This window comes from Lepisosteus oculatus, chromosome 11 (assembly GCF_040954835.1).
Source record: "Lepisosteus oculatus isolate fLepOcu1 chromosome 11, fLepOcu1.hap2, whole genome shotgun sequence".
In the NCBI taxonomy this organism is placed as follows: Eukaryota; Metazoa; Chordata; class Actinopteri; order Semionotiformes; family Lepisosteidae; genus Lepisosteus; species Lepisosteus oculatus.
In genome coordinates, this window is record NC_090706.1 from 28,442,057 (window position 1) to 28,469,161 (window position 27,105).

General features: G+C 48.4%; 1 protein-coding gene across 4 annotated transcripts; it reads right to left on the bottom strand.

Moving 5' to 3' along the window:
- Positions 1-26,232, bottom strand: rnf145a (ring finger protein 145a). Of its 4 annotated transcripts, none has more exons than XM_015349353.2 (11): positions 26,050-26,232; positions 20,272-20,484; positions 11,522-11,630; positions 10,892-10,983; positions 6,742-6,977; positions 6,222-6,397; positions 5,682-5,822; positions 5,209-5,391; positions 4,345-4,492; positions 2,649-3,005; positions 1-1,619 (listed from the first exon to the last, which is right to left on the bottom strand). In XM_015349353.2, the coding sequence occupies exons 2-11, from the start codon at positions 20,453-20,455 to the stop codon at positions 1,050-1,052; spliced, it is 2,196 nt and encodes a 731-aa protein (XP_015204839.2). In that variant the 5' UTR covers positions 20,456-20,484; positions 26,050-26,232; the 3' UTR covers positions 1-1,049. The 4 variants fall into 4 exon arrangements, with proteins under 4 accessions (XP_015204839.2, XP_015204838.2, XP_015204837.2 ...); XM_015349352.2 differs by having other exon boundaries at positions 20,272-20,487; XM_015349351.2 differs by having other exon boundaries at positions 26,035-26,232.
- Positions 26,233-27,105: the final 873 nt, after the last annotated feature.

A 27,105-nucleotide genomic window follows, 5' to 3' on the forward strand; every position in this document is an offset into this window, starting at 1 on the left:
GACTCTTGAAATTTTATGCTTCGTTTTTATTTTGACATTCAGTTCCGTAAAAGTAAGAAGACTCCAGCCAAATTCTCTTGCTCAGTCACAACTGAAATTTGCTCGGAATTCAGCAGTCTCGGATTAACACCTCCTGTTAGTTGAATATTAAAAAAAACATCATAAAAAATAGAATGTAATCTGGATTAGGGTTTCCTCATCTCTCCAATGAAAAAAAATCCCTTCACTCGAGAATACATTTCAAACGATAAGATACAAAAAAAACCCTACAGAAGCCACGATGAATGTGAAATTCACATACATCATGAACAACATTTCGCATTCAAGGAAACGTGCAAAAGCTAACCAATCCCTACAAAATAATAATAATTTAAAAATGGCATTTGCTGAGTTTGTTCATACATCGTATATGTATTCATTCTCACAAATGCAATCAATGCAAAATAACACTGTCAAAATAAATTCAGTATTTGAGTGAATTTCTTTTGCTCGCACCAGCTCTCAATCCATGGACGGAAGCTCTTCCCACTTCTACCAGTAGAGGGCACCAAAGTGTTCACGCAAGCTTTCGCCCATTTCACATCCACTGGTGCTGCATTAACACTGTAAGTATATCAAAACCCCTTAAACAGTTTTTTTCCTCATACACACCAAAAAATATTTGGTACCTGACAAGACAACTTTGGAGCATTGCTATAAATTACATTAGTGCAAATGCGGTGGCAGATTATTGATTAAAAAATTAAATCCTACATCAAATACAAGACAGCGACAACGTGCTAGCCTAAAGCGTGCTTAAAGCTTCTAGTACATCAAAACCTCCGTCTTTCCCCTCGTCCTGACCTTCTGTTTAACAGTCATAGTATCCTGCCCCCCCCCCGCAGGCAGGGCGGCAGGGAAAAGGTTAATTCAGCAAGGAGCTGGGAGAAGGGGGGTGGGTCACGGGAGAGGGCGATGGGTCGTTCGCTTGCTTTGGAGTCTGAGCTGTCAGTGGGCAACAGCAGCTCTGCGCTCTGCAAAGGGCTCCCGGCGCTGGCACGGGTATGGACTCAGTGTTCCCGGGTCGCTGGCGCGGCCTGGCCTTCAGACACACCGGTGGCACAGGTAGGCCCTCCTGGCATGCACCCTGCGGAGTTCCGGCTGGCGCAGACAGTTTCCTGGCACTCCATCGGAGAAGGAGCCTGCCCTTCCCAACCCTGGTCCCGCCCGCCCACAGACTGGGGACAGTTCTCAAGGGGGTCAAGGTGTGTAGGGTGGAGGCCAGCGCCAAGTCCCTCCTGACTGGCGTCATGGGGCGCTGGGAGACCCGATTCAGGGTGAGGCTGGGCCTCCGGTGCGCAGCTACCCTCTCCTGTAGAGTCTGTTCCCCCCGGAACGGCCCCGCCCTCTGGGAGGGGCTCTGCAGGCCCCGCCTCCTCTGGGTTTGGAGGAGCAGGATCCTGTGGCAGCTGCCCCACCCCCTGTGCTTCCTGTGGAGGCGTGGCGGCCGTGGCCGTCGCTGATTGGCTCTTGAGCTGGCTGTGGCAGAGGGGGCAGGTCTCTTGGACATACAGCCACTTTTTCAGGCAGCCAGCATGGAAGAAGTGACTACAGGGAGTGATGACTGCAGACTTCATGTCCTGGGGGACAGCAAAACAAAAATTCAATCAAGTAAACAGATTTTTTACAGTACAGGTACTTGTTAAACTTAAGGTTAACTGGAGTTATACAATTTTGCTCCAGAGAGAGTCCTGTCATTTTTCTTTCATTTTGTAACAAAGTGACTCCAGAATACAAGTTCCAACTTCAAACGTGCTTTTTAAAGTTCCAACAGAATTTCACATTTTCAACTGACAAGTTTTAAATCCAGTCAGTTACTCAGCTCTGAAAAGACACGGTGCTTAAGGATTATAGGGATGAACCATATCTCAGTAAGCTCCTTAATGCCTTCAGCACTGGGAGCAGCTCTGCTTTAGCTGAATGAGTGTGAGGTTATGAAGTGGGCACCGGTCCTACAGCAGTGCTCTTTGACCTCATTTCCTGACTGATGTGCAGCTCTTGCTCTTGGTTTTCAGCAGAAGAAGGTACCAAGTCCAAATTAGTATAAGATGTATGTGAATTTCACATGTTGGCAAGACCACTATTATTTTCAGTTCTAGCAAGAGAATTCATAGCTCTAAAAGATTTCAGTCCACCAACAGTGAAAGTTTTTTTTTTCTGTCCTTCAACGCTGATTAACTACACCGTGTCTTTTTTTCCATAAAAACAGAAATTTCTTCAGCTAACTGCTTTGTCAATATGCTTTTGTCTCAGATGCCCCACCCATATCTGTGTAAACTCCTACTCCATCAGTCTCCCGCTGGCTCGTTGCTGTGCACCACCCAAACTCTCTCTGCTTTATTCGTCTATCGTGCACCTTCACCCTGAAAGGTAATCGTACTGAACAAACTCCCAAGGACAGGATGTGTCCAATCAGGGTGACCTTGTTCCTGGACCCTAGGCACAGGAGTCTTCCCTGAATGATCTACTGGACCTATTGGTGAGTGCTAACAGAGCAGGTGCTGTTGGTCTCTCACTGCCCGAACACGTCTCTAGGGCTGCAGGATGACGGCTCTCTAAAGTGGGGGTTGGCAGATACGTCCGATCACTGACTCTTGACCTTTGTGTACCTGGTAGCAGATGGCACAGATGTCGTTGTGCTTCTCCAGCTGCTCCTGCGTGGCGGTGGGCAGGGACTTGATCTTGGTGACGGCGTCGCGGCGCAGCAGGAAGCTCTGCCAGCCCAGCTGGGCGCGCAGCCACACGTTGTAGTAGGAGTGGACGAAGATGATGGTGGAGCCCATGACCGTCCACTCCCCGAAGACGGTCTCGGACACGCCGTAGGCCACCACGCAGAGCGCCACCAGGAACTCCAGCAGCCGGTAGGTGCCGTTGACGTAGTAGATGACGTCGTCCATGTTCTCCACAGGCTCCTTGCGGAACTCCTCCACCATGAACAGCACGTAGATGAACAGCGTGCCCAGAACCTGAGAGGGGGACACAAGAACAGTGAGGGCTCGCCCATCTGGTAATCAAAGGGGAATGGCAGTCCAGATTGCTCAAGTAGGTTATTAAATCTCGGAAAAATGTTATAAGTTTCGAATTAAGCACAAAATCGTGACCTTTGTGAAAGTGCTGCGAGTCGCCATGTTGTCGCAAATGGGTCTCGCCATGGGCAAGAGTGAGAATTCTGCGATGTGAAGCGGCCCTTCCTGCTCACTAGTCACTATAATGACTGGTGTAAGGCGATGTGCCGATGTACGAGCGAATAAGCACAGGTTGTGCAGCAGACGGTTCACAGCAGAAATGTTCCAAGGGGATCTATATGCAGAGTTAACAAGTAAGTTCCGTTTATCGGCAAAACCGTCTCAAAGTCGAGAGGAATATTTCTCTTGGATTAAGAGACGTATGTATTCACAAGCCTGCTTGTTTACAATGTAACATGGCCGGTTCACCTCACTGGAAGTTTTGTTGCCTTATTCTGAATCGCAGAATATGGTGCTGCGCATACTTGGAAATCTAGTCTATTTTTTTATGTAAGTTGGAGGTTTCACAAGTTATTGAGTACATTTGACTTTGCTGTTTGAAAAGCACTCATCAGTGCTGGTGGAAAGCAGGATCTCGGCTTCAACAACACGGCTTGCTCCACACTCTCGCCACCCTTTTTATAAAGAAGTGCCTCCTGTCCTGACTAGAGGATCTCATCCAGTGTTCTCTTGGATGAAGCCAGGGTATTGGCCTCAAATAAATGGCTGGGTGGCTTGTTCCACACCCCCACCACCTTTTGTGTAAACACGTGCCTCCCGTTCTTGCTTTTAAATGCACTTCGTGACACTCCAGTACCCTAAACACACTGGTGGTTTGCATTTGTGTTCCCATTTTCCATGAGCAGTAAAGAGTCATCACAGGAGACGTGAATCTTAAAGCAACTGCTTTGGAACTGGGTGGGTAGACAAAAAAATGGGCAATTATAGGTTCGTTTGAGGAAAAAAAAACGAATGCTGTGACAGAGCTAAGGAGGTACATAGGCCTGCCAATATCTCAACGGGAGAAGGCTCTCAGACACTGCAGGGTTAACTGCTGGGTGTGCAGCCCATCTAAGGAACGAGAAACACTTCATCACTGGGGCTGGCACCCTCCCAGCACACCTGGAACAGAACCGCGCTCTGAATAATGGCCTGCGCTCAACTCAGCAGTTTTCTTTCTTTCTTGCTTTTTTCTTCTTAGAGCAGAAAGGGAGAGAGGGAAAGGAGAGACAACAAAGGGCCCCGAAAAGGGCCGACGGAGAAGAAGACGAGGAAGAGACAGAAGGCGGGTGCGCAGTACCTGCAACGAGGTGAGGACGCTGCTGGAGATGATGATGAGCAGCCAGAAGTCCATGTGGAAGAACTGGCAGATCATGTAGGCCATGTAGGCGGGGAATATCAGCAGGAAGAGGCACAGGCTCACCGCGCGGAAGTGCTTCCATAGGCTCCTGCAACACACAACACACCAACACACTCAGCCAGAGCTTCCCTAACCACGCCCGGATTTCAGGCACGCTGTGGAATGAGAAGAGATCACGTGCAGAAGGCCTGCGCCGGGAGCTTTATGAACTGCTCTTCTCTGCATGGCACCAAATCCAGCACACGATGGAACAACACTGTTATTTCCCTTCCCAGAGTAGCGGGCGCTACAAGAATAGTTCACTTGAACAGTTCAGGTGAAGTGACACACCTGAGAACAGCGTGTCACTCCAGTACCCTAACCACCGCCCTTGACTCCTGCCCCAATGATGAGCTCTTCCAGCGCGTTCCAGAGCTTTACTCTCACCTCACTAGTATCTCCCTCTCTTCTTCCTGAAGAGATCATGCCAAAATACAGCCGTATAAGTGGACACAAAAGTAGGTCCCGAATAAATTAATCGTAGTAATTCCGATGCAATAGAAACATCCAGGCACGACAGGAAAGTACAAATATTTTGATCTACCACATGTCTCCATCCCATATGTACTGTATCATCAATCTGATACTTGTCACATGTGATGTCACTCACATCACCTGCCTATCAATCCTTATATTTTCACAATACAGAAACTCTAGACAGCGTGCTCATACAAAAAGGGTTAAGCAATCAGGCCACAGTGGGTCTGTGCCGTGCCTGGAGGAGCTGACCTGCCACCCCCCCACCCCACCCCCGGCGGCCCTTACTTGTCTCGCGAGGCTCCCAGTGCCAGCACGATGGGGTCAGCGATCTCCAGCATGGACTGCAGGATGGAGGCCACCACGATGAAGAGGATGATGCTGAGGAGGAAGGCTCTGTGGATGACCTGCAGCTCGATCAGGCCGGTCTGCACGGCCAGGATGAGGAGAGTGATCCCCTCGGTCATGCCCCTGTGGCCGGGGAGAAGAGAGACAGCAGGGCACTGAGCGCGCACATCCGGACAATCCAGCACAGGCTGAACCCGAACGTGCGCAGCACCAACACACTGCTACTGCCCAGCCCTGGGCTCTGATCTTCAATAGCACGCTCGGTGCTGCTGCTTGTTGGGCTCGGCTGGAAATTTTCAATCAGCAAAAAAAAAATGTAAGAATTGTCTGGCTTATTCCACTTGTCGACCCTGTGTTTTCATGCTGGGGGACAGCGAGAAGGAAAGGCCACTCCTACCGCGATGTGGCCTCACCGGTGCATGGTGTTGTCGTTCATGAAGGCGCGGTAGCCCTGCAGGTAGAACTTGCAGAGTGTGAGGACGCCCAGCGCCACGAAGGAGACGGTGAAGACCAGCCCCAGCAAGGAGTAGGGGGTGCTGCAGCACTCGGCGATGCTGTGGGGATAGGAGAGAGGGGCTCAGTGCCAGCCCGAAGAACATTATCCCCATTCAGGCAAATCATACACACTTCCATAAGAACAAATACACATAGTAGCAATACAGATGTAGACATCATTTCTTTTAGACGAAACTCACTAACGGACAACTTTAATTTTGTACTCTGTTCCTATATTAAGGAAAATATTAAAAATACCACAACAATGTGTTGTTTGAGTGTGAAGATTATTTCTGAGTTCCACTTTTTTTACACATATCCTTCTATACTATTCTCAGCCTCAACATATCCCAGGATGTGTGAGATTTTATAAAAAAAAAAACTCAGAGCACTGATCACCAGCACGCGTCCAATACAGGACCGGATGAAGAAAAGGGGGTGCAGAGAGCTGTGCACACCTGGTGAGGAAGAGGAACAGCAGTCTCTCCCGGGAGGTTGGCTGGTCACGGGTGCTGAAGTATGAGTAGATCTGAAGGGCAAACAGGACCAGCCAAAAACTCATGAAGAGGACAGGAACCACCAGCTGATTCCACAGGGACATGCCCAGAGCCAAGAGACCATACACCTCCACCACCTGAGACGGAGAGAGGGAGAGGAGTCAGTACTGTCAGAGAGGGGCAGGGGAGACAGTACACAACACCTCCTGACGCAGAGAGCCAGGCGTGTCAGTACTGTCAGAGAGAGGCAATGGCGTCAGAAGACAGTACCCCTAAATCACCAACAGAGATGTGCTCGCAACACAGGTCATCATTCACACTAAATATAACAGTCCTAGTCCAGGAAGGCTGTAGATCTTCAGAAGAAAACAGGGCATTCTACTTCCCATACTCCTATGCAATATAATCTCTAATCCTTTCCCTTACTGACGCAAAAGCCTAAAAAAGTGTCACCAGAACCTTCAGAACAGAAAATCCCTACCTGCACAAGCTCTCGGTACGCAGTCTTGGCCAGGTTGTAGGGCACCAGCAAATTGGAGGCCAGGAAGTAGAGAACCTCCAAGCCAGTGAAGATCATGGCAAAGCGGTTGATGAACACAATTGTCTCCAGGGGCACCAGGCACAGTCGGGCCACCAGAGGGAGCAGGTGAGCAGAGAAGAGCCATATCTGTTTGGTCTGCATGACGCAGGAGCACAGAGTGCACACCACAAGCTGCCCTAAAACAGAGTGCGCACTCAGGGTCAGCACAGCACTAACAGCAGGGGGCACCAAGCTGCAGACATGCCATACGTCAGACAGGAAATTGAGCCTCCGTCTGTCTATGCTGGGGTGGTTGACTCAATTTGCAATTAAGTAAGGCTAAGATTTAGCACGGCTAGGTCATGAATTGATTACCTGGTCATTTAAATATAGCAGCGGATAGATAAGGAGTTGCTCTACGTCACATCCGATGTCCACGCTGACCATATTGTGTCTACTGATCTTAAAAAATGCACCAAGTGTTAACATCAATCCTGTCCATCTAGATCTTTACCCTGTTTCTGCCCTAAATCTGGATTGAACTAAAAATTTTCATATGCATTTAGCTAATTTAGTTGTTGAACAATGTGATGCTGCAGAGTCTATACCGGCGTCACACGGCACGACCTCTAGTCAGAGAGCATGTCAAATTTAGTGACTGCAGTCGCTGAATGTGCTGCGAAAGTACTGCCTCATTTTGGCAGCCAATCAACGTGGAGCACAAGAGGAGCGCCGCACAAAAGTCGACAAACGTCCTTTGTGAGGAGAAAAAAAGGAAGAGGATACGCCGAAAAACTTGAGTAGACCACATTTGTTTGGTCGTGGTACTTCTGGTTGAGCGTTCATTGGCTGTCGACCGTCGCAGACACAAGAGCCCACGCCTACGGCTTACGACTCACTGGGAGAAAATCAAACCAGTTGAAAAGTCGCGCAGTGCGACGCCAGCATTAGACAACCCACCCCCCCACAGACCACCAAATCTTTTCCTTGCCGGGATTGGCAAAAACTTTCACTTTGGCTGAAAAAAGTTTCTCTCAATCACGGCAAATGGCAAACTTCCGATTTTCCCCCAAATCAGATGCCAGAGCTCACAACAATGAGTAACGAGGTCCAAGGTAGTGCGTCAGTTTGGGACACTCTGTTCCAGCACTGACCCACTGTGTTGGGTCATCAGATTACTGCACCATAGGCCCTGACACTTTATTCCTGAAGGATACTGGCTCTTAAGAACTACTGCGCAGGGCAGGAATCAGAAATGAAACTTGCAGTGTCTCCATGTACGTCAGTCATATGCAAACTGTTAGTTAATACAAGTCAGACAATACAGACAGAACATTACTAAACCCCAGGTGTTTCTGTTATCGTCTCTGAGTGCACCAGAAACTTTCTGTGGGTGTACTGTACTGAGCACAGGTGTGGCCTACTGCAAACAAACAGCCACAAATTGGGTTTGACAAACCAGACTGTCTCTTTTCTTCAAACCAAAGGGTAAAAAAAAATAAGAGGCCCGAAAAAGCAGCTGGGATCTCTTAAGCAAAAAGAGAACCCTCTTTTCCTTGTGCAAAGTGACACTCAAGTTTTTGTATTCTTTCCCAATTTTAATTCCCTCAACCCAAATAAGCAGGCAGCCTGCTCATTCTACAGATTGAGCTAACTTAAGATGGTGTTACACTATACGACACCACTCGACTCCTAGTCGGAGAGCATGTCAAATTCAACAACTGCAGCTGCCAATCAACGGGGAGTACAAAAGTCAACAATCAACATGGAGAACAAGCAGGTAAACATCTTGAAAAATGTAACACAGGCATTGTTGTCCACGAATAAACATCTTCAAAAACATCATTCGTCTTCATAAATATAGAACGAATTTACAAAAATAAAACAGTTAAAAATACAAAACACCTTTAAAACAAATATTTGAAACAAATAAGTATTGTGCGATTACGTACACAAGTACACATCTGGCTCACTGCCCACCCCTACGACTTGCGACTCGCTACGAGAAAATCAAACCAGTTTGATCTTATCGTCATGGGTCGCAGAGAGTCGTAGGGGCTGTTAAGAGAGCTTTGACTGAGTCGCTGGGGGTGTCACACTACACAACTGACCGTAGCGGGCAAGAGCTGTGACTCTCTACAACTCGCTGTGATTTTCTTATGATTATGTAAATGAAGGCTACGACTGAAAATCCTAGGAAAAGTCGCGTGTCGCTGCCATTAGCTGCTGCAAACTAGAGCAGCGATAAGGCTTTGGGTAAAGGACAGTGAGTTGTTTGCCAGTTATCCTGAACGTGAGCTGAACTTCTTGGGCCGGGCCAAGTTCCGCTACGCAGAACTGCGCCAGCTTTTCAGAAAATTAATTTTCGATTTGACTCGGGGGGGCTGAACTGCTGAAAAAAAGGACAGATTCCCACAATTGTAAACCATGTTCTGCTAAGCTCAGTTTACCTTCAAGCTTGACCAGACTGATAGAAGAACAGCTGTGTCACATGTTAAAAAAAACAGTGCTCTGCAAAAGTATACCGATACTTCCTATTGTGTCCCATTATGAGGAATGACGATATGACATATACACATTCCAGTAAACATAACATTTGATCCAGAACCTCTGACTTCTCAATGACTGTGCTTAAAGAGACATTAAGGGTGTAATGTCCCGCGACTGCAACGGGACCAGTAGTGCGATCTGGGGAGTGCAAAGAGATCCCAAGTGCTGGGCGAGAGGCAGCAGGGCCGGGAAACCCGCAGGGAGCGCGCAGGGAACTGCATAGATCTGCACGCTACCGATCGCACGCAGCGCGCACTCTGGACACTCTGCCATGAGCTCAGTGCACCAAGTGAGACCATGACTAGCTGGGGACATGGAGAAGCTCATTCTGTAGGGCAGGGCGAATCCAAAGAACCAAAGTCCAAGTTTAAATCCGAATCCAAAGCCGGGCAGACAATGGGAGGTAACAAGCCGTAGGGTATACCGGCAGACAAAGTTGGAAAACTGAGCTGAGTTCAGGAATCCAAGAAAGGATATCATCAGGGAGACAGGGACAAGGGAAAACGAAGCTCTGTGGGCTCCGGGTATTTATGGTGAAAGACACCTGGACAGGGCGTGGTCATTAACCGACTCCAGGTGACTGGCATGGAGACGGGATGGTGTATCGCTGCCGAGGCAGAGGTCTTGATCTGTGCCTTTCTACAGCATTATCACCGAGTTGTTTTGAAAGTTCTGAGATGCGTGAAATTCACTGCCTGACAGTGGGAACTTGCAGAGACGGGTGTATTTATTCTGAAATCATGTGAACTGCATTTATTCCACTCTGAGGCCACTCAACTAATTGTGTTGCTTTGTTAAGGTAATTTTGTGCACCTAAATTAATTTAGGTTTGCCACAGTTAAGGATTTGAATACTCATGAAATAACTTTTCCCCTTTTTTCATATCTATTTACTTATTTCATTTTGTTTCTTGTTTGGACAACACAAAACAATTTCCAGGGCCACGGTCTGCGATTTAGAACAAAGCAACAAAACTTCTGGTGACGTGTGCAGCCCTATGACATTGTAAACAAGCAGGCTTGGGAATACACCTCTTTAATACAATAGGAATATTGCTCTCGATTGTGAGACGGTTTTGCTGACAAATAGTACTTGTTAACTCTGCATGTAGATCATGCTGGAACATTTCAGGGGTGAAATGTCTGCTGCACATCCTGCGCTTATTCGCTGGTACATTGCAGTATCTAGTGAGCAGGAAGGGCCACATCACGTCGCAATTCAGGGGAACTTGAATGCGAGTTTGCGACAACATTGCGGCTTACAGTATTTTCACAAAGCTTACATTTTTGTGCTTAAGTCTGAATTTGTAATTTTTTTCTAGAACATCAATGAATTTATTTTGCTACCGAGATCCACTAACCGGTCTGAGAAATTGGGACTGCAGTTCCCCTTTAATTACTTAATTGATTATTTCCTTATTTGGTGGAAATTGCTGTTTGCTTCAGGTCTTCAGGCACTGGATAGTAAGTGCTCTCTATAAAACTTACACCAGGCAGGGCCAGGAAACAGCACTGCCGATGTATAGATGAGTGCACGCTCCCTGAATGGGCGAGGCACTTACCCACGAGAGCTGTGGTGAAGCGGTTCATGGACAGTGGCTCCAGGTACAGAGGCCCTTCGTACCCCGACTCCAACTCGCTCCTCACGTAGTCTCTGAAAAGCCAGCAGGACATAGTCAGAGCCTCCCAGCATCTGACAAGAGTCACTGCTCTGGGAATAAGGCTCACACGGGACTGATCACCTGCATCCAGTTTAACTAACCAGCAGCCTTTCTGCGAAATCTGCCGAAGCACATGCATTTTACCATTACTGTAATGCCAAATGTCTGCTGATGCAGAATTAACACAACGAAGGCTGAGATGGTCAAGTGATGAAGCATTAGACTTGAAATACGCTGGTGTTGCCAGCTGCCAACTGTTTACCCAGAAGGCTCCTACAGCCCAGTCAGGCTGCTGAAGAAGATACTGTGTAGAATAAAGCCAATTGTGCCATAGAATCCTATTTAAAATTGAAAACGGGAAGCACTTCCTTTCGCAAAGGGTGGTGGGAGTGTGGAACAAGGGAGCCGCACTGCATGCGCCTCTGCCTATATATAAAAAAAAGGTTGCTCTGGATAAAAGCGGCAGCCGAGTGATCTGACCAATCCGACTGGTCCCCAGGCGGGAGTGTGCTTTCGCGGCGGCAGGGTTACCTGGAGATCTGGTGGCCAGCGAAGAGGAGCAGCGCCGTGAGGACGTACAGGTACAGCTGGACCAGGTGTTGGCGGGGCAGAGTCAGGAGAACCACGCTCAGGATGTAACCTGCAAAACACGAGCGCCGGTCACAGTGGGACAGGGCGCACGGGCGCCGGTCACAGTGGGACAGGGCGCACGGGCGCCGGTCACAGTGGGACAGGGCGCACGGGCGCCGGTCACAGTGGGACAGGGCGCACCGGCGCCGCTCACAGTGGGACAGGGCACACCGGCGCCGGTCACAGTGGGACAGGGCGCACCGGCGCCGCTCACACTGGGACAGCGCGCACCGGCGCCGCTCACACTGGGACAGCGCGCACCGGCGCCGCTCACACTGGGACAGCGCGCACCGGCGCCGCTCACACTGGGACAGCGCGCACCGGCGCCGCTCACACTGGGACAGCGCGCACCGGCGCCGCTCACACTGGGACAGCGCGCACGTGTGCCCGACCAGCAGTCCTGCACAGGCGTCAGATGGCGCAGTATGCGGTGGACAAAAAAAAGAGAGCCTGCATCATCTCTACATCCCCTGCCTTACCGACGGGTCATTCTAAGGAGACAATGATTTGATGACCATGTTCATGGATCAATAAGCTGTAAGAAGCCAAGGGGACAATAAAGAAAAAAATAGACAGGCATGTTATGAGTGTTTTTGTTAACACAAATTAAGATTAAGTAGACTTCAGAAAAAGACTCTGCAATAAAGTCAGCAATTTCCAGTTTGTCTCACCTGCTATAAAAAAATCTGCTGGGTTTCTATATTATACTGTTACAAGAGTCTCCAAACTTAATATCCAGGGCCCCCAGCCTGAAAATTGTATAGGCAGCCAATATAATCATACATTTCTACAGCAATGAAGCAAGAGCTTTTTTTTTTTACAACAGGTCATTTGGCGCCTCAATAGAACAAACCACTTGCACACTTGAGTCATAAATTCAAGTGTGCTTCATCACTAGAAGAACAGACCGGACTGAGGTTCTCCAGAAAGATGGCTGGAGGCCCCCCGTTTTAGAGAAGGATCAACCTGGGTCATGCATTTGTGCCCCTGGTCATTTAACATGTTACAGGTTTATTGCTTGACAACACCCGATCTCTCTTATCTTTTCTCAACGCCCTCAAAACCGCCTTTCAACTGAAGCAGCAATAAATAATTTCCCCCCTCAAGAAGGATTCATCTCACTTTGGCTTCCTTGCACGAACAGGAGAGCTCCCGTATGGAATACGGAATTCCCTCAGGGACACACCTAACCACCACTTAAAAGGAATACTGAAGAAGACACAGATGCAAACTCAGCAGCATCTATTGGCAAAGCAACAAGAAACAAACGATCTGACAGAAAAACACCCTCCAACAGGAACAGCCCTGCCTTTAAGCTGATCTACGCAGGCTGTCAATGAATTTAAATTTGACAGATGCAAACACAGCTTAGGAATTTAAAAATGCAGTGCACAATGTCATGTGACAGGAAGAAAAGGCTAAGACGCTATTGATCCAGGACAGGTGACCTGATAGGCCATGACCTCTGGTACATGGTCAAGTGTCTCGTGTGGAAAGAAGCCTTAATCTAACTAATATTCCAGTGCATGTTTAAAGAGTAAAGCAGACCTAGAGGCTGGACTTGGGTTTTATTTCTTTAAAACAATGTACGCCATTAAAAAACGTTTATTGAAAACAAATGTTATATACACCAATTACTCAGTATAATATGCAATTAGCAGTGCCCATCCACTCATTACAGCCTGCTGCCCCATGTTAGATAATAATCAATAATAATTGCTTACACTTCTATAGCACTTTTCTGGACACTCCATTCAAAGCGCTTTACAGGTAATGGGGACTCCCCTCCACCACCACCAGTGTGTAGCCCCCACCTGGATGATGCAACGACAGCCAGAGTGCACCAGTACACTCACCACACACCAGCTATCAGTGAGGAGGAGAGCAGAGTGATGAAGCCAGTTCAGAGATGGGGATTATTAGGAGGCCATGATAGGTAAGGGCCAAAGGGAAATTTGGCCAGGACACCGGGGGAACACCCCTGCTCTTTTAAACGCCCTGGAATTTTGAATGACCACAGAGACGCAGGACCTCGGTTTTATGTCTCATCCAAAGGACGGTGCCTGTTTACAGTACAGTGTCCCCGTCACTATACTGGGACATTAGGACCCACACAGACAGCAGGGTGAGTTCCCCCTGCTGGGAACACCAACACCCCTTCCAGCAGCAACCTTAGCTTTCCCAGGAGTCTCCCATCCAGGTACTGGCAAGGCTCACATCTGCTGAGCCTTCAGCGGGTTGCCAGCTGTGAGTTGCAGGTTGATATGGCTGCCGGTATTTCTCTTAGATATTAGAAACAGAGATATTTCTCATTCTAGCCCTTCGCCGAGACGAGCTGGGAAAAGAGGCTGTTCGATGACGCCGCAGTCAGAGCAGACGCGTGACGCAGGCGAATGATTAAGGCTTTGCAGTTTTTCGGATTTAGAAACGCCAGCTCGCCGACAAAGCATGTCTCATCCGTCTTATTATGCAACGCCCGATGCCAAATATAGCAGCAGCCTGCACCTATGGAAACTCTGGCTTACACGGCAGGAGCCTGTGTTTGTAAAGAGCTTGTCCTCCCGCTGCAACCCAGACATCCCCAAGAGTGATGCTGACAGTCAGAAAGGGGTATAAACGCTCAGTCTGACTGCAAGCTGGCATCTTCCCTCCCACGTGCATTATAGACGTTTATCAAGCACGGACTTAAAAGGTTCTTAGAAACCCCACGGCTTGAACCCCAACACTTAACACTTTTTTTGATCCTGCAAGGGTAGACCAGACTTGTTACAGTGGCGACCCTAAAACAATAACGGGATTGCTCACTTGACCAAACTGCGACAGCTTCCTGCAGAGGAAAAGTGCAGAGCAGCTTCCGAGACAAGGTGATGGAAATAAGCAGGGAGCCTCTCTCTCCACGGAACGAAAGATCCGATCCGTTCTGACACGCAGAGGCTGCTTCAAGTGCCTCTCTCCTCTATTCATGCTCGAGTTTAAAAGGCAGAGCCGCGGGGGTTTTCCCTGGAAATGGCTTAACGAAGGAGGAAAGGTAGGGATTAGCTGTCGCTCTGTATGCCAGGCAGGCCTCACAAGAACAGGGCCGGCACCCATGCAACTATGGAGTCCTTCAGAAGCGTTTTCCGTTGTGCACAGCTTTCGGAAATTAAAGGGAGAAAACCTTCGAATTAGTGTGCCGTCCTAATTCGAGACGCGCTCTTCCAACGGATCCCTGTAGTCGTGTTTTACACATCCCAGAATTCGTGATTTGCCAATTGTGGATCTTCTCTGCTCTCCACAACACCTCCCTCTTACCCAGACAGGACAAGGACAAAGACAACACAGGGAAGGAGAGGTTCCTTAACCCTCCCCATAAATGACTTAATTGACCGTTAATTGCTTAATTAACTCAGGCGCTGAAAATCAATGCTTTAATAACTGTGTGTTAGTTGGAGCAAAAGCTTCACAGTAAAATTGCATGCAGTTCCAGGACTTTGAACCTTCCACTTAGTTACAGAATTGACCCTTTACTGCTTAATTATCCCAAGTGCTGAAGATCCTGATAATTCAGTTATTAGCTGGAGTAAAGCTCTGGAATGAAGGTACCAAGACTAACCATCTTTGACGGCTAGGATCTAATAGAAGACCGATTCCGGTTTCACATGGGGTTGTGGTACAGGTACGTTTCAGGAAAAGGCTAAAGGGGTCACACCAAGGACCCACTCATCCCTCCAACAGTCACAGTCCCAGACTCAAGACAGCCACATCCGGCCTACTGCAGGGACCCCCATTCACACTGTTATCCCGCGATTTACTGGATAAGGCGTTCGGGAGCATAGAAAAACACTAAATTGTCAAAGTCAAAGGCTGGTAACAGGTGGGCTGAACATTTTCCCCTGGTGAGCAACCCTCCTTATTGTCTCATTCCTCCTGCCCTCCTCTAACACTGTTGCCTTCATTCACCGGTCTCTCTCAGCATTTTGAAAGACCACATCACACCAGAGTTCGCCATCACTGCAGGTGCAGGAAGAGGCCGAGACACCTAAGATTACGCTGCAGGTGTGAAGTCAGCGCAGCGAAGTTTAGAAAAACAACCTGCTCTGCGTGCTCTCGGCAGCCCTGCAAGCTGCTGGGTTTGCTGACGCTTCAGATTGCACCCCTCCTTCCCTTCTGGGCCTGCTCTTCTTTGCCTTTTATCAGACTGCGCTCTACTTCCGCACAGCGCCACAAAGCCCGCGGTTCTTCACCTCAGCTAAATATAACAACGAGGGGAGAGAACAAAAGTTCTCAAAACGCCTTTTCGCTCACAAGGCTGTAACTCGAGTGTACGAGCGGTGGGGTTTTCTTGCAGGCCAGGCCCACCCGGCCCCCTGCATGACCTGACACCAGACCTTTCCCGGCACGCGACTGAGCCCCTCACTCTGCAAGACTGGAACCGGCGGCTCTTCTTTTCCCAGCAGAACCGGGCTCTCCGGGAGGGAGGGGGGGGAGACCGAACGACATTTTCCTTCTTTTATCCAAAGTGATCAAATTCAGATCTTCAGATCTTAGCTCGTCTTGCCCACTCAGCGCGAGTGTTGGCGATCCTTGCACGGATGCAGCAAGGCAATAGAAAACGGGAAGGGATGTTTATCGGTCATTTTTCGGTGCCTTCACGCAAGCTTAAGCCACTGGTCTCGTCCTGTCGCTCGCGGTCGACTGCAAAATGCCAACAAGCGCAGGGTCACGCCCCTTGGAGCAGGATCAGCTGAAGGCCAGAACCAACAGGAAGACAGAGCCTGGGGATTCTTAAGCCAGGATCTTGGACCAGTCTGGCAATCTCTGGTCCCAGTGTAGACTCGAGAACAGCTCCATGCCCTGTGGGGTGAGAGAAAAGCTGGGGGGAGGGGTTGAAGAGTGGCATGAAACCCCTGAAAGACTCTGAATCAGGAAAAGCAAAGGGAGTCAACAAAGACCACACAAGGGGACGCTCCCCAAGGCATCTGGAATAAGGCCATCTTGCAGGGCTCTGTGCTGGGTATCTCTTCAGCAAAGGCCCTCCCATGCTCCGGCCTGCAGGACGCTGTTCCCTGCTGATCCGCGCCCCAGACAGGACGTTTCAGAGACAGCCAGGCCCGAAATACAGCTCTGCAGGACGGCTTGGAGTTGGGAATACACTGGAATGCACAGTGTATCCCAATTCATTTCAATAGAAGCTGTTCAAGCCGGTTTGTTCAGTAGCGGATTCTGACCAGGACATCCTCAATCACAAAACGGGCACCTTTGAATCCGGGGAACGGGCAATCCGGATGGGATGGTTTAATGACTTATTCATATAACACCGGTGCTTTTTCTCTGACAGTTCACGGACCTCAGAGGAATAAAGCTAGGCATCCCTGGTCTTGATTAAGACTACTACCCATGTCAGCCAGGTGTTTTACTCATCTAAATCCACAATTAGTAAAAAACAAAGTCACCTTTCATTTTTCTCCCGAGGAACGACATTTCAAAAAATAAAACAATGGGTTTCGTTTTCCAGCTTTGGAGTAAAGACCCAAATCCAGACCCCTGCGTGCGTCTCCGTTTCTCAAAGGGCCGCAGGACCTGCGTCAGCCGCCTTTCTGCACCTGCGCAGCTCTGAACAGAAGGACAAACAGCTGCGCAAAATTACAAACAGGAGGACGAACACCTGCGGTTCGCATCAGAAAAAGGCCAACCACAAGCGCACGGGGATTTTCACGTGAATGGAGACAGAAGGCAGCCTTTCACTATTCCCAGCCAGAATGACACAAGCACAGATCCGGCTCCCATTTAGAGTTGTCTGGGGATTTATTACCAAAGATATACTCAATAAACCACTGAAGGCCTGGAGAAGGAGATTTCAACTACCGCTCTTGTTATAGTTAAGTACAACCCTCTCCACCTTACCAAGACTCAGCGTCTTAACCACAGGGTAACTCCTCAAGGTAGGGTACTCCCCATACAATTATCTAACTCTCATCAAACCGCCTCTCCTGCACTTGTAGCAGCACACTGAAAATAAAAAGCTATTCTTAGGAAACCGGTACACACTTATACTGCTGACATGCTTTTTCCAGAAGCTGGTACTTTGAGCCAAACCCACTCATCCCTCCCACATCTTTCCATCCTAAAACCAAGCTGGCGAACGAGAGCCGCTACTTCCAATCGAGTTTTGTCCGTTGTTCTTCCTGACTTTTATTAATTGGGTGTAATGAACCCAGCGACAGTGGCCGGCCACGTTCTCTCTGGGATAGAACAGTGCCCTAGTCAGCAGTTTATACTGCGGGAGACTGACTGGGTACAACTGCCTATTGTCCTCTCTTGCTGCTCAGGCCAAAAAGAGGGCAGAATGGTTTCCTGTGTGAACCGCTGCGAGAGAAAAAAAAATCATTCTTTAAATAACTCATGAGCTGGGGCTTTGTGAATAGGCACCCAGTGAATCAGGACCAATAACACGCCTCAACAACTCCATTCAAATCCCTGCAGCACTTTGGGAGCACACTTGTTGAGCCAGTGTCTCCTTCCGCACACAGCTCACAACACTCTCCCTATCAAACAGGATCCGGTTTCTAAAACTACACTTCAAGGTAATGGGGTTAAGAACTAACCCTGCTCTCCCTTAAAAAAAACAAAACACACACACTAGTCCACTTACCCACACTGCCAGGGCTGGGGGAGGACGGGCACTTCTTTACTCAAAGGGTTGTGGGAGGATGGAACAAGCCACCAAATAAGTTAACCAGGCCGAGAAGCCTTCTCTCATGATTCTTATCTTCTTTTGTATACAAAAAGAGGGCAAAGCTTTATCATTTGGTTGTAACAGTACACCCTGCCGAATTCTGAAACTTCAGCTATAGCAAACTGAGTTCATGAATTCTTCCAGAGCATGAAAAATAATGTTACAAGATAGACAGGAACCATGCAGACAGGGCAGTAATACCTAAAAAGTGTTATCGAGCAGTTTTGCTGAGCCTGGACTTGCACAACACCCACCTATCGGCAGGCTCAGTGGGAGGAATGTGGTTTCCCCTGGTTCAGCTCACAGTAAGAACATCTCACTTAGACAGCATAGATATTTTAGGATATTTGATGTGCTGGACCTGTTTCGTACTGGGAAAAAAAAGCCATTCTTAAATAACTAATGAGCACAAGCTTAGTGAAGAGGTAGCCAGTGAGTAAAAAAGATCATCATAAAACAATAACTTAAAATCCTAAAAAACAACATACTTTCAAGATCGTGCAGAGTTTGGACACTCACCAAAAAATGCACTCCTATGGCATATCCAGGCACACAACCTTTTTTTTACCAATTAAAAAACGGACTGCAAACGATTCCACCCTCAAGATATAAGATGTGTAAGCCGCAGAGGCTGATCAGTTTTTCATCCTAGGCCTTTAGAGTCTCTTTAGAGCGGTTCACTCCAATCTGCTTTCAAATACAGTATTAGTTTTGTTTCTACTGGTAATACGCTTTTCCAAAACAAATATTGCAATGAAGAAAGGAAATCAAACATGATAATACTCATAAATTTAGCTGATATCTTTACTTAAAGATGGCAACTTAATGGAGGAGTTCACTGCTCAATCAGATCAGCCTTTAACTGTAACAAACAAAAGATTAGCTCCCAACAGGTCTGTGGTTCAAACACATGACAGATGTCCCTGAAGCTTCATTACTTTCTCAGATAAACCCTTGCACCATAGTTATGTCTTTTTTATACCTTTTCCACTAATAGAGCAATCCACTAATAGAGACAGAGCAGTAACAAACCTGAAGCTAAGCTGCAGACATAAGGGCTTTTAACAGTTGTTTAAACTGTCTGTTAGAGGAGTATTTCTTGTTCAGGATCAAATGGTTTATTCTGTATTCAGAGCAATCAAAAAAACAAGCATTAAACAATAACAACTCCCTTCCCCCCCGCCAAGAACAGTCCCTCAGTCCGAGACGACCCCTCCCTCGAACCTCCCCCCACCAGGAATAACCCCTGCCCTGGCGCAGGACACCCCCCCAAATGTGGGGAATGGCAGATCGGGCCCCCCTAACCCCCTGAAATATCTTGAGTGTTTAGATCTTCTCCGCATGGAAGGGATTGCTGTCGAGACTGGGCTCATCATCGCTCGATCGTGGCAACAGCCTAGTGAGGGTCTGATAAACCGAGCGGCTGAAAACCTACAGGAGGCTCTACCTGCAGTGACAGCTCTGCTCATCCACAGCCCTTGAAGGAGGACCTCAAAACAAGGCTGTCATGTAACCTGCTTGACACTTAAAAAAAAACAAACCTCTTCTACTATTACAGTACATCAGGAAAAAACAGCAAGGGGGGAGCCACTGTGGGCGTACAGAGATCTGAAGCACTGATTCAAAGCCTGCTCTCCTTTTCTGGCGCAGATCACCTAGCTGTGCAGCAAAGCTAGCGGAGCACAGCCTGTTCCCTGTAGCACACAGGTCAGGCCAGTTCACTGCTCCCACAGGGTTCAACAGTTTCTATAAACAGTGCTCATTACTCACTCCCCTGGTAAAGCTATGGGATGTTTCTCATTTTTGTCCCAGCCACAAAAGGCCAAGTTATCAGTATCCCTATTTGCTTAGCACTCGCCCTAATCCAGGACGCCTCGCGGGGCAGACAAAGGGCCTGTCCACGTAAGAGAGAGAGAGAACAGGAGCTGCTACTCACCCACGTAGTGCAGGTACAGCGCCAGGTACTTGTACTGGAAGAGGGGGTTGTTGTTGAGGCTGCTCCTCTGGATCTGCTGGAAGAAGGAGCTGACGTCCCAGCGGTACAGCGCGTCCAGCAGCATGATGCTGGGGACCCTCAGCCCCACGTTCAGCGCGGCCTCCAGCTTCTCCTTCAGCGCCATGCTCCCCGTCTCGCTAGGCTTGCTCTAGACTGCTGGGGGGGGGGACAAGAGGATGAGGTCACGCCGAGGGCACAGAAGCAGACAGAATGAGGCGTGGGGGGGGTGCAGCTGCCTGCCACATGGGAACACCCCCCTTACCCCCTTCTTCCAAGCTGAAGGAAATTTGCAGCAATCAAAATAAACGCCTGCCTACTTACATAGGGGCAGTAACCCACATGTGAACACCGGGGAACGTGCACACTCCACCAAGACAGGAGCAGATATCCATATTGGAACTCGGGTCCTTCTTCTCGGCATGTGTGATCAATTCCACGGGCAACCGATGGATTCAGCGCAGCAGTGCCTGGCACACAACACTATACAGCAGAGCGCTTGCCTGTGTCAACATGACCTTTGCATTCGGCTCACCAGATGACCCCGAGCTGCACCCAGAGTCGCTCCGCACGTGAAATTACACTCCATATTTCAAGCCAGCAGCGAGTTCAGCCCCTCGCAGGAGCACCTGCCCGAAACCGAGACTTGGGGAGCAAACTGACGCAACTGGGAAAGTCAAACCTAAAGCAGGGAATCAGCGCACAGCTCTTCTAACAAAGTGACGGGGACTAAATGCAATGATGTGATTGTTTGGGCAGCCAGGCACAGTGTTGCCAGTTCTTTGCAGGGCTTGTACAGAGCGGCAGGCAGGCGGGTCACGACTCGGAGGCCTTCGTCTAAAAGGCAGAAAAATTATCACCCACGGCGAAGACCTAAAGTCCTCATCAGCAACCCCACATCCCAGCAGGAATCTGTCGGATTCAACAGAAGAGCTACAGGGAGACAAGGAGCTGGAAGCACCTTAACAAAAACAATTAGAGCACTTGCCCTGTATCTAGGAAAGAAACAACAGCTATTTCCATTTTACCGTCGTTTCCATGGTCAGTGCCCGAACGTTTCGAGCTGCAGCTCCTTGATAACAGGCAGGCGACCGAGGCTTCGCGGACGACACTTCCTGTTAGCAACACAAGCATCACGCCCACCTCGGAGCAGGGAAAGCAACAGCGAAAGCTGGGACGCTCGGAGGAAGAAGGCACTGAAACAGCAGGAATTTCGGAGAGCCACACTTATTACAAGACACTATCGGACTGCCGTGAGCCACGACATGAGACCCAGTACGTTTACTGTTACACTAACATTGACATAACTGCACAGCACGACACAAACGAACAGATCAGTTGCTGACACATTCACAGCTCCACGCGGGAATTAATCCCGGGGGCTGCTGGGACAATCAGCAGGTGAAGTGAGGCAAGATTGAAGCTTCAGTCGTCAGATGTGACGGACAGGGAGGCGGCCAACAAGCACGCTGTACACTCCAGGAAGCCGTGGTGATTTGGAGCAGTACAGGGGAGCACTGGTTAGCACTGCTAAATCTGGGGCCCCTGGGTTCATTTCCTGGGGCACTATCTGCCTGGAGTTCACATGTTCTCCCCACATTCGCATGGGTTACCTCTGGTGGCTCTCGTTTCCTCCCGCAGTCCAAAGACATACTGCTGGGAATCCAGACTCAAGACCCTCTTCTTTAGAAGAGCCTTTACTGCACTGGTTCCATTCTTTACCCCTCTGCCTTTCTTAGTACCACCATCCACGGTCTCCTCTGTGTATTGTAATTGTGTTTTCTCTTTCATTCTGTAAAGCGCTTTGAGAAGCCACCTTCTCAAAGTTTATTATTATTATTATTATAAACTGGCAGCTGGGGAAATTGGCGCTGGTGGGAGTGGGTGTGTCTGTGTGGCTCAGGAGTGGACTGGTGCTCCAGTCAGGGTGTACCCTGCCTTGCGCCTGTGGATTGCTGGGTTAGGCTCCGGCCCCCCTTAGCCCTGAACTGGAGGAAACGGGTACAAAGCGGGTGGATGGGTGTTGCGAAAGCACACCCTCAAGGCACGGACAAACCAATGCTGGCGAGTGCCCACGCAGCTAGCGGGATCATGACGACGTGCAGAGGAGAGACTCTGCAGTCTGCTCATCACGCATGCACACGCCAACAAGTTTGCATTGTGTGGCTATTACTGCCTGCTGTTTCAACATTTCCCTCTACACAGTGCTCTGTAAGGGAAGGGCCTACATTATTTATCAAATGCAGGGATAGGATGTCACAGAAGCCATAGAGTCCCCAAGCAAAATGCTCATCATTCAGTTCCAACCCACAAAACACCCAGCTGCACCAATGGGACTCTGGGCAGCCAGTGTAAATGAGAATTTGTTCTCACTTCACGGATATAATAAAATAATGGCTTTAAAATGGGTGTCGACGTGTCAGTGCAAACTTAGAATAAACTTCCGCTTGTGACCTTGTTTATTTGAAACTGAGAACAGGAGGGACTTCCATACACAAAGGGTTGTGGGAATCTGGAAAAAGCTGCCCAGCCACATTGGTGAAAACAATGTACGTTCGCTGGGGACCATGAAGCACTCCGAAACTCACACTGCGCTACAAAGTGTTCACTGATTTGACCCGAGGTACTGTGCAACACTAATCATTGCTTGCAACAACACTGCTTTTCACCCTGCCTCTCCCACCTCTGAAGTGCAGATCTCACCTGAGTGACATGCAGCAGCAATGGTTCTGCGTCAGCAGCTGCGCTGCATGGCAGACCAGTGGGGAGGAGTGGGAAACTGCCATACTAGTTGAATTGAGGGAATCTTAAGGGAGGCTAGAATTATGCGAGCCCAGACTGGAGCTTAGACAGGACACTGGAGTTGCCACCCCCAACTGTAATGAACAGTGCCCTGAGGTATTTAATGACCAAGTATTCAGGATTTTGGTGTAATCAGTCAGTAGGTCCTGCAACAAGGTATGGTCACTGTATGGTATGCACTGGGTGGGAATTCTGATCCAGAGGAAAGAGCACCACCTACTGGTCCACAGTCATCACTGATGGCAGCGACCTGATTTGCCTTCCAGGCAGGTGCTGAGAGCGCCTCACTGCGATGTCACAGCTGCATCTGCGGCTGCCTTCTTTTAAAGTGCAGAGCTGGACAGTGCGAGGAGGAGCTGCGAGCAGGAATATTAAATTGTGTAATCCAACTAAACCTTTTTCAAACACAGGGATTATCATTGGAGTACAAATAAGGTATTTGGAAGGGGTCAGATGGAAGGGGGCAGCAAGGGAGCAAGAAGGTTAATTCCAAAGAGAAGGCGATGCAGAAACACTGATTTTTCATCTTTTCGGCACAGAATTAACCCCAGCTTGTCCCCAGACAAGAAGCTCCACACGTAGAAGTGCCTTTTCCATCCAAGCATGCAGATCCGAAGATAAAAAAAAGTCACTGTACATTTCATTATGAGCAAGGTCTGTCCCTCGTTTCCCTAGGCATGAAACAAGCACATTACTCCACCCACAGTGTAACTGCTTGGTTTCAGGACTCCACTACACTGTAGTCTAGGTCAGCACCTCTTGTCGGGATCACAAAACAGGCAGATGTTGATCTTCAAAGCCACAAGGCCACACCAGTCACCAAACCCTGACCCCATAAGATAAACACAACAAAAAATCAACATCTAAACCAAACAGCAACACACACCTTTACCATTTCTTCTTGGTAGCATTAAGCTTTAAGTGGATGAACTGGGTCCTCACCTATAATTTAAAGTCTGTGTCACTTTTAATCCCATACTAACATAATGAAACTTTTTTTTCAGTATGATAATTCCCCACAACTAATTTCTTGTGCAACTTTTGCCACTTTATCCACATGCAAGAAAGGGAAAACAGACCACACACAGACTTACTGAAGTGCTGTTCAACGGAAATATGTCAAAATAATAAAATGAGCAAGACGCATTTTCCGGTACATCAAGTCCTCCACAGGCCACCAGACTGTTTCTGTATTTACATGTCATTGAGATATTCAGCACATGCATTTCCGTGCATGTACATTTTTAATTGTCACTGCTTTACATAAAACAACAGTAAGGCTGTGTAATTTATCATTTAACCATACAGTAATTCCTTTTCAATTGTCCACAATTCTACACCTCACCAATTCTTAAATCGACTTGAAAGGTGAGCTTCTTGTCTCAGTGTCCCATTGGATCAATACTATGATCCAGTTTGTGAGGAATCTGTCACTCCTTACTGAGTTTCTAGAAGATATTTTTAGTCTCACAATAACAGTCTTTTTACCCAATATTACTGTACTCAGGAGGCCCCAAAGCATATCTTTCCATCAATTCAAACTAGAACTGAACTATTTGTTTTCAGGACATATGCCCTTTTCAGAATCAACAGTGAAAGCAGGGGAAGCTGCGTGTGAGTGCATTTAATATTAAGAAAAGGTGTCACTTCTTTACACAAAGGGCTGTGGGAGTCTGGAACAAGCTGCCCATCTTCGCGTCATCGAAAGCTGACGAGCCTGTTTCTGTTACAAACTGCTGAAAGAGATGATCGGATCGATCAGATCCGGTACAAGCAACCCCACCGAGCGAACGGCCTCCTCTCACCTGTGACCTCTTTTATCCTTTTGTTAATCGCACGAATCGTCTCTCTCAACCTTTGACCGCTCATGAGACTATCGCCGGCGGGAACAATGCGTCGTGTTATCTAAAGATAACATCGGGGTGAAGGCGTCAGCCAAAACTAAACTAACCCCAACATTCCCAATAATAGTAAGCCTGAAAGATAAGGCACGGTCTTTTTTTTTTTAATAGAAGTGCGTTTCGCTGTTTCTATTCCAGAAAAGCACCCGTAGCCACTTTGTCGTGGCAACGCAAGGTATGCAACACCAATCATCAGCTCGGTACGCGTACGTGTTAAGTGCTGTGGTCAAGCGAAACGCGTTACGTAACCCGCTGACAGAGGCAGGGAGAGACCCCGCCGTGCGGCCGGGCAAACGTGGCCACTTCGTCCGCGGAGGCTTGAACTTTGAAGGCCTTCTCGTTTCCTGCCGCGCCGCAGCGCCGCACGACGTGAACTACAGTAACCCCGCGAGCTCCTCGGAAGCCGTCTGAGGCTCCCGCGGGCTGCAGGCAGGGCTCGAGGGTCGGCTCGCGAGCACTTCACAGCCATTTTCGCGGCCGTACAAACGGAAAAGACGAGGGCAACCCACAGACACACACCGTAAAACTACGTAACTCATCGTGTTGGTGGTGAAATATATAGCAAAATGGGTACACACTTACTTAAGACACACGTACACAAATAACGCCTGTGTATTTATTTTTTAATAAAACAACACCGCATTGCTGGATAAGTACGCTAAACGCGGCGCAACAGAGGGAAATCTCGTCCCCGCAAAAAAAAAAAAGAGCCCCGAGTTACAACAGGCAGGAAAACGGACTCGGGCTTTGCTGGTATCACAAGGAATCTACATCCCGAACCGAATCCCAAAGCCAGAATGCGATTTGTAAAACAACCTGTGTGCAAAACAGAAACAGGTGTTCAAATAAACCACGATAACCTACGTAGGTCTCTTCTCATTTTTGCCACGACGGGAGCAAACACAGGGACACACACACACAATCGAGCGCCGCTACTCCGCTTCTATTTTCCGTCCCGTCCCCCCCTCCGTAACAAATAAGAAACATAAACCGGTCTACCTACAGGAATAGGACTCACTTCACTCCGTTAGTTTCTGTTTCGCGATGCTTCTCCGGTCGGAAATCAACCATTTTAACTCAGGTATGCCCAAGTTAACGGTGTCGATTCCGCTCTCAATTCCAAACAGACGGAGCAGCAGCATCTGAGTCATTTCAGCCAGCAGCCATTACAGGCGCTGTAGCGAGTCGCGGCACTGCGCCTGCGCGCCCCAGGTTGCAGTCGGGTTACAGCGCTCAGCCCTCGCTGTAGTAACTAGTGCAAATCACACTCGCCTCACACGCCTCGTCAAGGGGCATCAGTCACCAGAGCGCCTCGTCAATGCATCACCGGGGATCTCTTCTTACAGCAGTATTGTGCGGGGCTTTCTGGCTGTCTGGGCGCAAACGATCTGCGTGCTAAATACCATGCAAAAAAATGATCATAATACAAATCTGAGTAGCTTTCATATTTGAAGGCGCAGATTGGACAAGGAAGAACCGCTTATACTGTAGCTCGGTTCCGCCGAGCGGGGGATCGTGATTTGAAACGAGCCCTGCGTGACTTGCGTGCAGGTAACTACGGAATAAAGCCGCTTGACACGGAACAGAAATTAAAACATTATGTTCTAAGAACTGTTATAATAAGGAAGCGGTAGTTAAGGATTTATTATTATTTATTTTTATTTTTATTTTTATTATTATTATTATTATTATTATTATTATTTTTATTATTACACTTACATAGTGCTCTGCTGGATACTCCACTCAAAGTGCTTTACAGGTAATGGGGACTCCCCTCCACCACCACCAGTGTGCAGCCCCACCAGGATGATGCGACGGCAGCCATAGTGCGCCAGAACACTCACCCCACACCAGCTATCAGTGGGGAGGAGAACAGAGAGATGAAACCAGTTCAGTTCAGTTAGATGGAGATTCCCAATTAAGATACAGAAATCATAAATGAACCGTACTGAATAATAATGCTGAATGCATAATAAATGCATATACATAATGATGAATGCACTCATGAAGCAGTGTGCAGTGTAGATCTATACTCTGTGATCCTGAACCCAGATCGTTTTGTTTTAGTCTTCCT

Excerpts from the sequence above, each read along its gene's own strand:
- rnf145a (XM_015349353.2), bottom strand. The coding sequence starts at position 20,455 with ATGGCGCTGAAGGAGAAGCTGGAGGCCGCGCTGAACGTGGGGCTGAGG. Across the intron at positions 6,398-6,741 it reads CGTACCGAGAGCTTGTGCAG|GTGGTGGAGGTGTATGGTCT; the intron begins GTAGGGATTTTC and ends TCTCCGTCTCAG. Across the intron at positions 5,823-6,221 it reads CTGTTCCTCTTCCTCACCAG|CATCGCCGAGTGCTGCAGCA; the intron begins GTGTGCACAGCT and ends CTATCCCCACAG.